Raw genomic sequence first — 17,873 nt, forward strand, 5'->3', positions numbered from 1 at the left:
TCTGCCATCTCTTACTTTGTTTTTATTTATTTTTTTAACAAAAGGAATATTGGGTGTCATCGTGACTTAAACATAAACTGCATTATTATAACATGGATTCTTGCAAGTTATTGGTTCATCAAATACATATAAGGGGCTAAAAATGGCAAGGCACAGTTATGTGAATTTTAAAAATGCTAGCTAGCAAAGAAATTGTTTGTTTTTACAGGTACCAAGTCTATTAGTCCTAAACTCATTCAGACTGTAAAAACACATACAGTTTAGAGCAGGGCTGTCAAACTTGCAGCCCACGGCCTGGATGCATCACATGCTGGCCACACCCACGCCTGGTTTAGCAAAGGGGAAAAAAAATCCCAATATGCCGCCGTGACGTTGAGAGTTTGACACTCTGGTTTAGAGCATAAAAATGAGAAGTGTAGGTAATCATTGGCTTACGACCACAATTGAGCCCAAAATATCTGTTGTTAAGTGAGACAGTTGTTAAGGGAGTTTTGCCCCATTTTACAACCTTTCTTGCCACAGTTGTTAAGTGAATCACTGCAATGGTTAAATTAGTAACAATTGTTAAGTGAATCTGGCTTTCCCATTGACTTTGCTTGTCAGAGGGTCGCAGAAGGTGATCACATGATCCCAGGACACTTTAACTGTCATAAATATGGGCCAGTTGCCAAGCGTCTGAATTTCGATCATGTGACCATGGGGATGCTGCAACCACCGTGTGAAAAATGGTCACTCTTTTAGTGGCATTGTAACTTTGAATGGTCACTAAATAAAGTGTTGTAAGTTGAGGACTACCTGTATTGAGAAAGAAAAAAATAGATCCTACTACTTGAATATATGGATAGTCTTGTAAAAAATAGGTTACACATGAACTAGGCCACAGACCAACTCATGACGCCCTGGTGTTTTGTATGAGATTCCCAAAAGATGACTGTCAACTATCACTTGAGAGCAGGGGTGAGTTCTAATTTTTTTTACTACCGGTTCTGTAGGCGTGGCTTATTTTGTGGGCGTGGCTTGGTGGGGGGAATAATGTGACTGGGTGGGCGTGTCCAACTTTTTTTTTTTTTACTTTTAAAAGCATTTTTTCGGCCAAAGAGTTTGTAGAAAAAATGCTTTTAAAAGTAAAAAAAAAAAAAGCCTCTGATGAGGTGGGCGGGGTAAGTGAATTGCAACCGGGCCGGGGACCGGTTTGGGGGCTTGGCCAGCCAATGTTATTACCAGTTCTCTGAACTACTACAAATTTTTACTACCGGTTCTTGTGAACCAGTGCGAACCGGGAGCAACCCACCACTGCTTGAGAGTAGGAGTGCTGTACTCCAACCATTTACCCTTATCTTAGTTGTTGCCTTTGAAACCCTCATGTCTGAGTTTGGCTTTGTCTCATGATCTTTTTCAGTCCACTTATTTGCCAGAATTGGATGCATCCACCAATTTCCCCTCTAGTAACAAGCCTATGAACATCTAGGGTTGAGAGGAAACATGAACCAGGATCTCCCAGATCCTAAACAACACTTTTATTACTATACCACAAGCAGCCTTCTATTACAGCAGGGGTGTCAAACTCAATTTCATTGAGGGCCGCATCAGGGTTTTGTTTTAACTTTGGGGGCCCGGGGTGGGCGTGGCTAGGGTGGGCATGACCAGCTCAATGTCACTCCTGTCAGCGCCTGTGGCGGCCCAAGTGTTCTGCCAGCAAAAACAGGATCCCAAGCTCCGTTTTCAGCTGCCACGGCCTCACGCAACCCTCTGCCAGTGAAAATGGAGCTCGGGAGCCCGTTTTCTCTGGCAGAAGCACCGCAGGCCGGTCCTTTGCTGTTTCCATGGGCCAGATCTAAGTATCCCATGGGCCGGATCCAGCCCCTGAGCCTTTAGTTTGACACCCCTGTATCACAGCATTCTTGCTTTTTCTGGCAATTACTCCTTTTTTTTTTTTGGTAGCTAATTTCACTTCTTATTCAGAGAATTTTACAAGAATACAAAGCTCTATTCATAAGTGAGACACAAAGTCTGAAGAAAAAGCAGGAATTTGGTGATACCTTGCCATTGGAAATGTAAGGTCCCAAAATGTACTTGAGTTACCAGAATGCCAAAGAGAGAGACTCAAGACGAGGCTTGCAAAAAGATTTTATTTATGGCCAAAAACAAAATACTGGGTGGGATTATATCCAAAACATACAGATACAATGCATGTGAGGAATAGCCACCCCTTGGGGAAGGTATGGCGTCCTTTTATACCCTCAGCGATGTCAGTTTAGTGCCCAATTCTGGCCCCCTGGCCCATGCCCTCCTTGTACCCCTGCATTGACTGTGCAGCAAGGCACAGGAGGCTGAGTGCCTAGCAACCCTGCTTCTTGAGATATCCACCAGGCGCAGAGTGGTACAGAAAAACAAGATAACACAGAGGTGAAATCACTGGTAGAAGCAAATGGCAGAGGCAATTCTAATTCTTAGCAAAGCAATTCTTACAGAAGCAAAACAAGAAGTCAAACCAATTCTACTGACTCTACTATTATGTTCCACTAATTCTACTTATTCTATTATTATTATGTCCCTTCAGTACTAAGCACCAAAATATCCATTTCACCTAGGCCTTTATAAAAATGTGTGTGTGTGTGTGTGTGTGTATATATATATATATATATATATGTATGTATGTATGTATGTATGTATGTATGTATGTATGTATATATATTTGTCTATGTAAGTTTTCACAGGTATATATGTGTGTATAGTTAATATTTCGGGTTTCTTCCCGTGTAATTGTGGATATATCCCTAAAAGGGTAGAAGCGACGTTTCGACAGAATCTCATCTGCCATCATCAGGCTTATGTGAGGAGTCTTTTGCAGTAACTGCCGTTACTATTTCAAATCTGGTGCTGGTAGTCTGTATATATATATATATACACACACACACACACAGGTTCAAACACATATTACCAATAAAATTCTAAACAAACAATTTAAAATGAGAGTAGTGTAAAATACAATAGTTATAGGATAAAATACAATAATTTAATACATAAATATGAAAAATAGAATAAAAGAATAATATATATATATATGTGTGTGTGTGTGTGTGTGTGTGTGTGTACACACACACATATATCAGTTATATATATTCCTTCCATAGATATCGTAGAATTGGATTCACTACAGTTGATTATACAATAAACACTCATTCACTTGGCTTGTCTTTAGTGATAATTTGTAGCTCTTACAAGAACAATTCTGTAATTCCTTTAATCCTGGTAATTCTTTCCAATATACTCCCTTTCTACTTCTTCATCCTGCTAAACATAACATTTTTTTCTAGTTCATTATCTACTCAAATCCCATATCTAAAATACGAAGTATGACTATCTACTTGCTAATTCTTTCCTGAAGGGGCAGTCAATTATTATTTGGTCCAGAACTGATAAATTTTCTTTGCAGTCCATGGTACTCTTATATTAGTTATCTTCAAATTCATAATTCAAAAGCATTTAAAGTCTTTCTTTCTCATTCAGTGTTCAGGTTTCATAAACATTACTATTAAGCAGACCATTGATTTAACTATTTTAATTGCTGTGAGTGTAAAAGAATATCTTTATTCTTCATGATGTTGTCTATACTTGCCATTACCTCCCTCTTTAAAATTAAACTCTTTACTTTTCCAACTTTCTGTGTACCTTTATAGTTAAAGTTATCAAATAGCTTTTCCCCATTAAGTGTGAATTCACAAAGCATGCAGGTTGACATTAGTTGGCTCATATAATGTATACTGTAGTATTAAAGCAGTTTCACAATAAATTTTGTGATAAATCTGTATTTTCAACTAATAAAATGGCATCATATACTTATCTGGTATTGTTTCCACTTTCATTTCTGATTCCAGCTATCAAGCTTTGATCCTGCCATTTTTAATGCATTCCTTTCTCAGTTCCTTTTTTTTTCAAATCCTATTTTTATGGTAGCATCTTATTAATTGAAAAGATTCCTCAGTAGAATAATCAAGTGTTCTGGTACACTCATTAGTCTTAATAGGTTCCATTCACATTCTGGCATGTACCACATAGTCAAAGGCCCTGGAGTTGCCAATGAAGTAAAGAAAAACCTCCTTTGTGTAGTCTCTTGTCCTTTCTAACATTCATCTTATGTTAGGTATTCAATTTGGGGTAGCTCAGTTGTTTATAAACTTATTTGGCATTTTTTCATTTATTATGGTTGCGTTTTTCTTAAGCAAAACTTTGTATGAGGAACTAATGATTTGATAACGTGAACATTTTTCTGTTTCAGTGTCTGATATATACCATATTTCTTATCCCTAAACTATACTAATTTGTTCCATATTTATTCATACCAAGTTAACATTTTTCCTCTGTGGTTTCAATAAAGGGTATCCATATTTCATTGAAATTGTCCATATATAATCTGTCTGTAAGCAACTCCTTCATAAATTACAGCTACTATGAAGTCTTCAATCCATTCAGTAATTAAGACCATAAATACTATGCATCTTTCCAATGTAAAAAGGAAAGTCTCTTAGCAGTAAGAAGGACCTGGAGAATACATTTCCATATATGTTGTTCCTAAAATATGGATGTCCCAAAATATGGTTGTCCCCAAATCAAATTAATATATATCATTACATCTCCCCAGAAGAAAATAGGTTTAGGACATTATAACAACATGTGCTTTAATCAAGATATTTATTAAATCTCCAACATGACAATTTATTCCTTTCTTTTCAACGTCAATATGAGGAATGACAACTACAGACAAATGGTATTTATCTCTGACAACGAAAATGATTTTTAAAGAATAATCTTTGTCCAATAATTGAACTAAAATAAAAAAAAAAAATCCAAATGCATATCCAAATCTATATAATGTACTTTTAAGCAATTTTAAAGTTTGGATTAGCCCATAGGGTTAATTTATCATGATTAAAAGATTAAAATGCAATTTGACAGACATAGTCCAGGATAAAAGGGGAAAGGGAGTCATGTCTGCCAGTCATATCTGATTCTAGGGGGCAATACTCATCTCTGATTCATGGCCAAGTCCAATATACCATGATTTTTTAATCTACATAATAGTGGCAGGAGTTAGGTTTAATTCATTATATTCTATCATATCACATTTCAAATACAAAAAGTTCTAATTATCAAAATATCCTTTTTGTGTCTGGGAAGGAAAATTATCCTATGCAAAGTCTCCAGAATGTAATGCTATTCAAAATATATGCATATTTCAAAATTTGAGAAACTGAAACCTCCATTGACAATTACATGTTTTTCAAATCTATCTTCCAAAGTGAAGATAGAAACCCATAGAAATTTACAGAACAGTATACTGGGTTTTTGAAACTATATCACACACCCACTTCTCTGCAAATGGCATTTTTGTAATGTGCAGTAATTTCTTCCCAGAACATCACAAATTTAGGTCACTGTAAAACATCTGCTTTAATTCAGTATTTTTCTCAATGCATCTACAACAACATATTGTACTTATTACATTTCTTCATAGATACAATGAGGTCTTTGAAAAATGAAGAACTTTTCATTATTGGTGCCATCAGTAAACAGACTACTCTCTGTGTCTTTAGTCTGGATACATTATCATCTCCAGATCTTCTCAAATACTGTAGGAGTGACTTTCCAACTTGGGCTAGTGGTGGGAAGTGTCTAGGGGTGGGTTCTATTTACCTCCGCTACCGGTTCACAAAGGGAGTATGTGCAGATCTTCCTTGACGACGTCCGGCCGGGTGGGCGGAGCCTCCCACCACATTTACTACCAGTTCGCAAGAACTGGACCGAATCAGGAGCAACCCACCATTGGTGGTGTCTCAACATCTGGCATCCAAATGTATCTCAATGTTATAGCCTTTGAGTAATCAAAAATATACAATAGAAAAACAAATGTAATAAATCACAGCATTAATCAAGTCTATGCTGATGTATTTTTCTTGATGACAATATAAAAGTAGTTTGCCAATGCTGCCTTCTGGGCCAGGTTTTAGAGTTTCTTTTCCCAGATGTGTTGGCTTTTCTCACATCAATTGTGGAATCCTGGATAGACTACAAGGTTTGGGAGTCATGGGTACTACAAGTAGTCCTCATCTTACAACAATTCATTTAGTGACCATTCAAAGTTAAAGCAATACTGAAAAAAGTGACCTACAACCATTTTTCACACGTATGATACCTTTGCAGCATGCCCATGATCACATGATCAAAATTCAGATGCTTGGCAACTGGTTCATACTTATGACCGTTGCTGTGTCCCAAGGTCATATGATCCCCTTTCACAACTTTTTGACAAGCAAAATCAATGGGGAAGCCAGATTCACTTAACAACCGTGTTACTAATGTATCAACTGCAGTGATTTGCTTAACAATTGTGGCAAGAAAGGTTGTAACATATGGCAAAACTCACTTAATAAATGTCTCACTTAACAACCGAAATGTTGGGCTCAATTGTGGTCGTAGGTCAAGGACTATCTGTATTTTATTGCAGTTTTGCTCTTGCTAAATAGTTAATTCCAATCAGTGGTCATGAAAGGAAAGAGCTTGACCCAATGGGAATGCTAATATAGAATCCCATAGGGCTCTGGGCTCCACCCATGCTGCTCAATGTCTATACAAACTCCTGGAGAAAGATTATTCATTATTTCATTCCTACATACTTTGATATTGCAGGACAAACTGAAGATGCCATAATAATCCTGAACCTGGGTTGAAGGCTTGCAAGGGTTGATTGGACTAAAACAAGTTTGAATTAAGAAGACAATGTTGCATCAGTAAACCTGTAAATCATCTCATAACACTGGCTCTAGTAGTTACTTTGGATGGAGTAATCCCTGAAAAATGTAGCTCAAAATTGGGGAGAGGGAAGGTGCATCCTGTTGGACTGTTAGTTGCTAATCAAACAGCAGATAGAAACATGGTCAGTGAGTCTTTTGTCCAACTCTGGCTCACAGTACAACCCCATTCAAGGATGTCCTGACATTGACTCATTGTGCCCACGTGACACCCCTCCTGCGCGAGCTGCACTGGCTCCCAGTGGTCTTCCGGGTGTGATTCAAGGTGTTGGTTACCACTTTTAAAGTGCTCCATGGCATTGGACCTGGATACCTTCGAGACTATCTTCTGCCACAAGTAGCCTCCCACCGGCCAGTCCGCTCCCACAGAGAGGGTCTCCTCAGGGTGCCATTGGCCAAACTATGTCGGCTGGTGACACCCAGGGGGAGGGCCTCCTCTGGGGGAGCCCCTGCCCTTTGGAATGAACTGCCCCCAGAAATTCGTAAAATCTCTGTGTATTTCGCTCTGCCCTCAAAACCTTGTTGTTCCGCCAGGCTGGGCTATCAAGGTAAAGATTTTAATTGGTTTTTAAAAATGGGATTTTAAATTTGGGGTTTTAAATTGAGCCTATCATTTAATAATTTTAATTATTTTTAAATTTTGTCTGTCTTTGTGCTTTCAATCAGGCTGTACACTGCCCTGAGTCCTTCGGGAGAAGGGCGGTATAGAAATAAAATTAATAAATAAATAATAAATAAAAATTGATAAGTTACACCTGGATCATCACCTGATTAGATTGCTGTAATGCACTATACCCAGGACTGTCTTTGGAGAAGAACTGCAGCAGATACAAAATGCAGTAGTCTGTGGGATAACTGGTGGAACAACTCTTCAGTATAGAATAATACCAATTCTGAAGTCACCACATTGATTTCTAGTAGGTTTCCAGGCTCAGTTGAAAGTGCTGGTTCACACTTAGAAAGTCTCTTTTTGGTCCGGCACCAGCTGCATGAGGCTATACCTTACCAGAACTAAATTTGCTGATCTGATCATTTAAGGAAGGCCTGTTTAAAATCCCAACCTCAGGAAAATACTGGGGCAGGGTGGCAAGAACCAGAAGACAGTCTTCTCCATGGCAGCTCCACTTCTGGAATACCCTGTTCCCAGAGATGCATCCTTCTTAGCTACTACATCCTTCTAACTACAATGAGCCTTGGTGGCGCAGCAGACTAAAGTGCTGTTAAGTAGAACCAGCTGCCTGCAATTACTGCAAGTTCAAATCTCACCAGGCTCAAGGTTGACTCAGCCTTCCATCCTTCCGAGGTAGGTAAAACAAGGACCTGGATTGTGGGGGCAATAAGCTGACTTTGTATAAAAAAGAACACCGCTGGGGTGGGGGGGCGAAAGCCCTACAAAGCAGGTATATACAAAAGTATGAAGGCTATTGCTTAATGCATTGTAAGCCACCCTGAGTCTCCGGAGAAGGGCGGCATATAAATCGAACCAATAAATAAATAAATAAATAAATAAATAAATAAATAAATAAATAAATAAATAAATACACATACATACATACATACATACAAGTGAAAGCAATGCTATTTCAATAAAACTTTTGCCTCAGCTCAGTGAAATCCAAATTTTTTTACTACTGGTTCTGTGGGCGTGGCTTGGTGGGCGTGGTGTGGCTTGGTGGGTGTGGCTTGGTGGGTGTGGCAGGGGAAGGATATTGCAAAATCTCCATTCCCACCCCACTGTGGGGCAGCCAGAGGTGGTATTTGCCAGTTCTCCAAACTGCTCAAAATTTCCGCTACCGGTTCTCCAGAACCTGCTGGATTTCACCCCTGCCCCAGCTGATTTGATTGCGGGTGTAGAGGAAAACAGAAATGAAGTTGAAGTATGCAAGAGCTGTTAGCTAATAAGAGACAATACATAACCTTTCAGCTCCTGGGAAAGGAGAGAGCATGAGAAAGTGGCTCAAAATAACCTGACCTTGATTCTGTTGGGATAAGAAGGGGCAGAGGGAAACTCTGGCAGGATTTCAAGATATTGTTATTATACCCTGTAACAATAAGATGAATCCTAGTAGTGTCTTTTTTCTGACCTGGCTTATCTCAAAGGGCTGGCAAGGGGTAATTATCATATGTTTGTTGAGTAGAGGAATTTGTTGTAATTTTTTTTCCTCTTTGTAATATATTCGCTAGATGAGACCCGCAATTCTTTAGAATTAGGATAGGTTATAAATATTGCAAATAAATAAATCTAGCCCTCCTCCCTTTGTGAATTACTTTTAGGTTCCCCCTGGGAGGTATTTGTCAGGCATCAGAGAATTCACACTCAACAGAATACAAAGATGTCGTTCTGCTTGACAGAACTGCTTACCTTGCTTTTTGCTGGTAGTTTTCTTCATCTTGTGTTTGTTAGCAGTGAAAGCATTTGTATTTATGGGGGAAAGAGAACGGAGGACAGTTGGCAGGAATGAAGAAGAAAGTAAGACTAAACAAATGACTGTGATGATGATAAGGAGTGTAATTACCAAAATCTTATAACAGAGGGCTCAGTGTTAGATAGTCACTTCCAGCTGACTTTAAAAAGGGATCCAAGGTCATGTCAAGAAAATGTCACAGACACATCTGCCTGTGAAATCACCAAGAATATAGAGCCTGATTGAAGCACTCCTTTAAGGGTTCCTCAAAATGGGTTCTTGTGAGAACTTAATGGGATTCTATGAGAGACTCAGAGAAAAAAATAATAATAATTTACTCAGTCCCAGCCAATTTTCCATCATTAGAACTTGGCCTCTTGACTAGGGTTTCCAGGAATACCAACCTTCCCCCAACTAATAGCATCTGTGGTCTGAAAAAGTTTAAAAACCCATTTTAAGGTGCTAAGTCTCCATCTGGTGGCCACCTTTATATAGTATTATGGCTTCTTAAATATACAGTATCTTCATATTGCATATAAAAAGGAAAAGACAATTAGCCATGTGTTTTTCCCTGCTATTTACAGCATATTCTGAAAATATGGCTGCCAGTTTCTGCCATATGTAATAACAGTTCACAACTGTAGTGCATGTCTAAAATCATAATCTTTACAAACATCTAATAGGTAAATTCTCCAGACATTTTTTATTATACTTGATTTAGTTTCCAAACCATGTAGTTTCCTACATATAGTCCAGGAGTGAAATCCAGCAGGTTCTGACAGGTTCTGGAGAACCGGTAGCGGAAATTTTGAGTAGTTCGGAGAACTGGTAGCGGAAATTTTGAGCAGTTTGGAGAACTGGCAAATGCCACCTCTGGCTGGCCCCAGAATGGGGTGGGAATGGAGATTTTGCAATATCCTTCCCCCAGGAATGGGGAGGGAATGGGGATTTTGCAGTATCCTTCCCCTGGAGTGGGGTGGGAATGGAGATTTTGCAGTATTCTTCCCCTGCCATGCCCAAGTCACGCCCACCAAGCCACACCACACCACACCTACTAAGCCACGCCCACAGAATCGGTAGTAAAAAAATTTGGATTTCACCACTGATATAGTCCCTCATAGTTTGGAGGGATGTCCAACTCCCTCCAATGTCCAAGTCCAAGGTTGAACTGTCACTGTTTGCTTCATGAATTTCTGAAATAATGTGGGTAAAGCCCGTGGAACCCTAAATGTGCATTATAGTAACCTTAATAAGAATACTGAAATATGGCCAAGAGACTTAGAGTTACATTTGAGCTGACTCTACATCAGAGATTCTGTGATATAGCAGGGTGTCATTTGAAAATAGCTCCTTAAAGAACCTGTACCTTTTCCTGGTTTCAAAGACTGCTTTCTGCAGCTGCAATACAATGCCAGGAAAAATGTACTTGGTTTAAACAGCTGCAGACAGATACTATATGTGCACTGGTGGGAACTCCAATCTATTTTCCCCCCTGAATTTGAAGTGTTGTTCAGTCCTAATCTTTTGTACCCTTCCAGAGGGAACAATGGGCTGATAAGTATACATGACAAGGAAAAGAAAGGGAAAAAGTTATTTTCAATAGCAACAGATAAACCGTACTTTACAGGCAGATGGGACTGAAGGCCAAGCGATGGATTGGTTTCAGAAATGTTAATGAAAGAGCAGTAGATTTCTGTTTCTTAGATCTCTTTCAGAATCTTTTGTAACTAATTTACACAGCAACAAAATAGAAATATGAGAAAATAATGACATTTTAAAAAATTATATCACGGAAGGTAATTTGGTCCAGCAGCTGTTGTACTACCGAGAGTAGCACCTGCCAGCATGTGCGGTGTGGGAGAATGATGGAATGTATTACTTTCCCAATACAACAATTAAGGCTGTGATTGTATACAAACATAGCTAGAAATAAGCACACAACTGAACTAAATGAGACATTTCCCCACCTGTTTCTACAGCACGGTCCTGAAAATATGAATCATGTTTTAACCCTAGCAGAATATAACACCATAGAGTAGGTGTTGGGGACTGTTTCATCTTTTGCTTTTATGAGCTGTTTTGTCAACTGAAACAAACAGCAAGACATAGATAAATCGGGACTCCATTTTACTAAGCAAGAGTTATGTAGTCCAGAAGGCGCTTAAGGTTGAATTTGCTGATAGAGGTTCCTCAAGAACAAGTAACAATGGAGATTCACTTTGGAAGAAACACTATTGGATCTGGACTTTTCAGAGTGGACCAGGGGTTGGTTCTAAATTTTTTTACTACCGGTTCTGTGGGCGTGGCTTATTTTGTGGATATGGCTTGGAGGTCATGTGACTAGGTGGGCATGGCTAGCTGGTCAGAGTCATTTCTGGAAGGTCCTCACACTTACGACCAGTCCTCGCATTTACGACCCGACTCATTTGTTTGCTTTTAACACCGATCAGCTGTAGGATTATAAATGCTGGAAGAGAATCATTTGGAGTTGGAAAGCTAGCAAAGCAAAGCAAAGCAATGAAGGCAATTGCCTTTAATTTTGATACAGATAATTGGGACATTGGAATTTTCAGCAAATTAGGTGGATACAAAGGGAAGAACTGGCCATAAATTGCAAAATCACAAACTGCAAATGTACCAGTCAGCACATATATAGAGTTTATGGAAGAAATGTCTGAGAGAATCAAATAAAAAAAAAATACTGAAAACATGGAAAATATAAAAAATGTGCTACCCACAGTATTTAGTGGGTAAGGAAATCTAGGTTGACTTTAGTTGTCTGAAAGTTGAGACAAATGCAGGAAATAGGCATTTTGTAATTTTCTTGGACTAACAACAGTAAAGGAACTAGCAGTGCAGAGATATGCCACAGACTAAGAGTAGCAATGAAGGCCTCGGGGAAACTATTCAGATGCCTGGATGTGTCTATATAAAGATCAGAATCGGGCTAGCAATGGTTTCCCATGTTGGCTTTTGAACAAATGGGACAGAAAGAATATTAAATGTTTTTGAACTTTGGTGTTGCAGAAAACCAATGTGAACACTATGGAAAGCTATGAAAATAAACAAATGGCTCATAGAACAAATCAATTCAAAACACTAATTCAAGGGATAAATGATCAGACTCAAGTTATCCCATTTTGGACACATTATGTGAAGATCTAACTATAAACCTGAGGTACCATCAGCAGATGAATGCATTGAGTTACTGTACAAGATTGATGGATCTACCATTGGTAAACCTGTAGGGCCAGGTTGGGGACAGATCATCCCAGAGATAATCTGGTTACTGGTAATTGAGTCCACACCAACCTGATGGCACACAACAAATTGGCTACTGCTAAGATTAATTAACAGAGGCTGAGTTTATGCAACACACAGTGCTAAAATGCAACGGGCTTAATGTGGTTCAGCGGTCCTTGCTAATAAGAAGGGAGTAAATTAATAGCTCACATGTACTGCATATGGCAGGGGTGTCAAACTTGATTTCATTGAGGGCTGCATAAGGATTGTGTTTGACTTCAGGGGGTCAGGGTGGGCGTGGCCAACATGATGCCACTTGTGTCAAGGGAGGGGACCTGTGGTGACCAGAGCGCTCTGCCAGCGAAAACGGGCTCCCGAGCTCCGTTTTCGGCTGGGACGACCTCCTGCAATCCTCTGCCAGCGAAAACAGAGCTTGGGAGGTCGCACACCGCCCTCGCAAGCTCCATTTTCGCTGGCAGAGGCACTGTGGGCCGGTCCTTCGCTCTTTCCAGGGCAGCCCCATGGGCCAGTTCTAAGCACCCAGAGGGCTGGATCCGGCCCCAGAGCCTTGAGTTTGACACCCCTGGCATATGGGCTTTCCCAAAAGTAACTCAAATGTAAGAGCTGTGTTGGTGTAGTGGTCAGAATGCAGCATTGCAGGCTAATTCTGCTGACTGCCTGCTGCCAGCAGTTGGAGTTCCACAGGCTCAAGTTTGACTCATCCTCTTTCTGAGGTCGGTAAACTGAGGACCCAGACTTTTGGGGGCCATATGGTGACTCTGTAAACTGCTTAGAGAGGACCGTAAAGCCCTGTGAATAGGTATATAAGTCTAAGTGCTATTGCTAACTCATTTTAGAGACTATGGAGTCTAGCCTAAAAGAGAAGAAATATGAAAGAATGACGTCCCAGCCAGTCTCTGTCCCAAAATACTTGCCCGGGCAGACTATTACTAAGTACATTTTTCAGTCCGAAACCTCCCCGTCTGAGATCCCAGAGCAGCAGCCTCACCCCGTAGAGTTGCGATCATCGGTATCTGGGCGGGGCTTTAAGGAACAAGGGACCGCCTTCCTTTTGGGGTGGGTGTGGTGTAGCGGGGAGTGGAAATCAGTAACGCAGTTAGTATAGCCTCCAACCCACAAGCTTTTCCTATTCGATAAGTACCAGTATATATGTGTGTGTGCGTATACACACACACACACACAGGTACTTATCGAATAAGAAAAGCTGCGTGGGTTCGAGCCTTGCGCGGGCAGGGACTTGCTCTCAAAGTTTTGCTCATTAGTCATAACTCCGGGAGAACGCAACCAGCCAGAATGAGCATCGCGTATTTATTGCGCATACTTCAAATGCAAATCACAGGCTCGTTAGCATCCATGCTTCTAGCGGGCGGGGAGAAATCGTTGCAAGAAATGGTTCAGGTTACAAAAGGGAGGCGCATCCGCACAGCCCCACCCTTCAGCCGTTCTCGGAGACCAGTTTTTTCCTTAATAAGGCGGCAGGCAACGGGTTCCCGTCCAACGTAAGCTGAGACTCCCTTCGCTAGCCCGGCCTTTCCCTTCACCACTCTGGCCTCCAGGCTGTGACACGTGGGGTTGGGTGTCTCCGCGGATATGAATATGAATTAGAGAGGGCGGGGCCAGCCTGGGCCTTGATAGGGAACGTCATGAATATGCAAAGAGCGAGAGGATCGCCAGAGCCTCCGTCGGGCCCCGGATTGCGAAGCTGGGTAAGAACCCGTTCGCGGACGCCCCCCCTCCCCTCCCCCGAGAAGGTGGGGAGCTGCGTGGCTCTTCTCGCATCCCGCGCGTGGAAATTTCGGCTTGCAGAAAGTGGCTGGAGGCTCCGAGCGGGAGAGGTAGGGGGGGGAAGGGGTGGAGGCCGGAGGGTGGGGGATAAGGGGTGCAAGAAAGGGGGAAAGAGCCCGAAGGTACGGCGAACGCATGTGGAAAAAAAAGGGGGGGAAGGGGAGGCCGACACTACCACCCCAGATGTTTTAAGTGTTGGGAATCCTGAAAACGGGACGGGACGGGAGGAGAGTCGAGGCGAGTCACCGCAGCGGCGATCCGTTCTGCAGAGCGTAGTTGCTGCAAGGGTTTGTAAAAGGCCTGCTCTGAAGACCTGACCGGCTCATAGCAAGGGCGCAAGGATGGCGGACTGGCTGCAGCGGGAAGGCCAGTGAGGTTGGTGCCATATGGTATGGGGGCTGCGCTACTTTGTGTGTCGCCTGGGCTCCCGGCGCCTCTTCCTTGCCCTGATTTTTCACCGAAATTTGGACCCTTATGGTGCCTCCTTTTCCTGTAGCTGGGGTCGGTTTTATTTTTAAATCTCTCCCTTTCCTCTTCCTCCTCCTCCTGCCTGGAGTACTTTGCAACCTCTCTCCAACCACTCCTCCCTCTCTTGACTGACGTTCCAGGTTACACACACCTCCTTTTAAAACTTACTGAATAGCAATTAATGCAGAAAGGCTGAGTGACCCTAAAATACACCCTCTGAACCTGTTCTTGAAGCACGTTCTTTCCCAGTCCCTGCCTTTCTTGGGGGAAGAGGGGTTTGAGTCAGCCAAGGATAATTCTTCAAATGGCATTTTGGCATCATCATTTCGGCCTTTTGTGAGGAACCAGTTGTTTACAATGTAGCTCCTTCTCTGATAGGAATAATCTATTCTCTTTGTCTTCTTGAGTAAATTACTTGCTAGAAAATCCTCCACATCTTCCAGTTTTTAAAACCATCTTCTTATCTGCTTAAGAGAATTGCATCCTTTGATCTTTAGGCAGCTTTTTCACTTTGCTTTCAAAATCTTATGATAACCTCCTACATCTGCCCTGTTTTTATTTGGATCTGTTACTCAGAAATCTGTTTGAACTAAAAGAGCCACCAACTGTTCCTTCCCAGAAGGGGGAAAAAAAACCCACAACAAGGGGGGAGTGGCTCAAGAGACTGGTTTCTCCACCAACCAGAAGGAACATCAGATCCCAAGGACAGTTATCTGGAGACTGGAAGGGTAACACTTTGGTGTTCCTTTCAGCTGAAGGAACAAGAGGCACATATTGCTTTGCAAGGGAGAATTTCTGGAAGCCAAGATCAACCCATTTAAATTACATATCAATGCCAGCATATTGCTCTTCCTTTCCACTCCTTGTCTCTTGTGTGTGTCTTTTTGGGTTGTGAACTAGTGGGCAGGGCCTTTCTCTTTTGGCAAACGTAAACTGCTTTGGAAGAGAGTTATATGAAAAGCGATGTTAAAATAAGCCTAACAGTCTTTAGCGTAAAATTTATGCTTGGGTTTTTATTAAGCCAGTCTGGTTTCATCTAAAACCCATATTCTTACAATTTTTAAAAAGTCCATCTGCACCTACTTATTTTTCTCTACTTCTCTACCCCTGTCCTTTCCCTAAGGAGGCCCCTCTTGGTTAACCATCCCATGAGAGTTTTTAATCCTTGTTCTTATAACAATTGTGTGTGTGTGTGTGTGTGTGTGTGTACTGTGGTCATGCTGAGATTCTTTTGCAGTCTTCTCTAACCATGGGCATCATCCAGGTGTATGGGCTTCAATTCCCTCTAGATTTCTTGTCAGTGGCCTTTCTGAGTGGAAAAGTCTGAGAGTTGGTGCACGCACATCTAAAATTTCCCCCAGTTTAGGAAGGCTGCTTCCTAAACTGGGAGTAAAGGTAAAGGGTAAAAGAGCAGCCCCGAAAAAGTAAAAATGAAAAATGAAAGTTAAAAGAAAAGATGAATGAAAAATGATGGAAAAGACTGTACATGTAAATGTGTTTATGAAAAATAAAAATAAAAACTTTATGGGAAGGCTGCTTTTACATCTAAACTTTTCACACATATAATAGAGATTAATGCCCTATCTGCCAACTTTTTATAAATAGAAAGGATAATAGGTAAAACAAGAATCCATAAATGGCAAGGGATTTACTTGAATTTATATTATAGTTCAGACTGTATTGCACGGCTCTTGAAAGACATGGTGATAACTTCTTTCTCTTTTTATTAATTAATTTACTTAGAGAATTTATATAGCCACTCACTCACTCTCAGTGTCACTGGATGGCTTATAAAAAGTAAAAACCTAATTTACAAACAGTAAAAATTTTACACACGCCCTCCCTGTGACAGCAATTAATCAAACCACTTGGTGGACTCCATCTCACTCTAGGTTCCCCATTGGCAAAACCAGATCTTAGGGCCTTGCAAAAAAGAGTGTCAAAGCGGAAGGCAGTCTAATTTCTGTGGTGATGATATTCCAAAGGGAGGGAGCCACCATTGGGAAGGCCTTTCTTCTGGGTCCCGCCAGATGTGCCTCTTTAGGAGAGGGGACCATTGTCATTATTTTCTATCAACGAAGAAATAACCTAATTGCCTCATTCCTTTATGAGAAATGTGACCAAAGCAGGAATACTTTTAGATGATGAGATATACAATGAGAGTACTGGTTGAGTACTAATTGAACAAGATGAGTTTCCACGTAATGAAGCACTTTCAGAAGAGATAGTTGTGCTGAGAAAACATCATTTATTTTCCAAATCTGCAGTACCTATCGCTACTATGGAAGGAACTCCAATCCACTCATCCCTATAAGGCCTCCCATGTGGCTGCTAACATTCTATGGAAGGAGAATTCAATTTTACCTATTTTTTGGCAAGAGTTTCTACTTTTATCTATGTCTTCCTTTCAGCATAGAATTGCTGAAGATGGGGGAAATGTTTAGCAAGTTTCTATGTCCACCCACTCCTGAAGAACACTTATATAAATAAATGATAGCTCTGATTTTTTTAAAGTACAGTGGAAAAATTATCAACCTCAGTTGTGGTTTTGGAGGTAAATGTACCTGAAATGAATAGGGGCTTGTTAATTTCACCCAGTTCTTTGTCTTTGTTAGAGCTTCAAAATCTGGCTAGTTTGCGTTTAGAACAGAGTGCAGGGACACTCCTTAGAGTCGTAAGAGGCAGAGTTTACACATTGTGAGTCATATTTTCAAACCAAATGGAACGACTAGGTTAGTTCAGTACAAGCTTGTAAGAAACATATATTGCAATAGAAGGTTTATTCCTATATTATAATAGATATTTCAATTATTGTTGATCAGTATTTAAAAACAAAACAAAACAAAAACTAGAATGCAGTAATTTGGGGAAACTTGTTTAAATTCCTGGGAGCAAGTAAGGAACAAGACTTTATGTTGGAGAAGGCATCTAGTATAAGAAGCATTGTTCAGAATTGTCTGTGTCAGTGGCCCTCTTAGTTAAGAAAGGAAATTTAGCCTTGTAGATATTGTTGGATTATCATACTTTATCATGCTCATTGCCTGTGCAGACAGTGAGAGTTGACATCTAAACTACCTGCAGGCCAAATGTCCCCATCTCTGCTCAATAGAAATTGGTTTTGAACTAGGTGATCACAGGTTAT

The 17,873-nt window shown here is 40.8% G+C and overlaps 1 protein-coding gene across 12 annotated transcripts in view; it reads left to right on the forward strand.

Moving 5' to 3' along the window:
• The first annotated feature begins 13,556 nt into the window (after nt 1-13,556).
• The window catches only part of CNOT12 (CCR4-NOT transcription complex subunit 12), a 33,144-nt gene continuing 28,827 nt past the window's right edge, over nt 13,557-17,873 (forward strand). For 2 of the 12 annotated variants that reach the window (XM_087881578.1, XM_087881577.1), the window contains exon 1: nt 14,362-14,638. Coding sequence is in view for 8 of the 12 variants with exons in the window: in XM_087881574.1 (XP_087737700.1) it covers nt 14,122-14,313 (192 nt within the window). In the remaining 4 variants the exon portion in view is untranslated. Of the gene's footprint in view, nt 14,314-14,341; nt 14,639-17,873 lie in introns of those variants that run through there. The other 10 variants (XM_034420349.3, XM_034420351.3, XM_087881575.1 and 7 more) reach the window with 10 other exon arrangements.

Source organism: Pantherophis guttatus, chromosome 1, assembly GCF_059756535.1.
Source record: "Pantherophis guttatus breed Tessera chromosome 1, ASM5975653v1, whole genome shotgun sequence".
NCBI lineage: Eukaryota > Metazoa > Chordata > Lepidosauria > Squamata > Colubridae > Pantherophis > Pantherophis guttatus.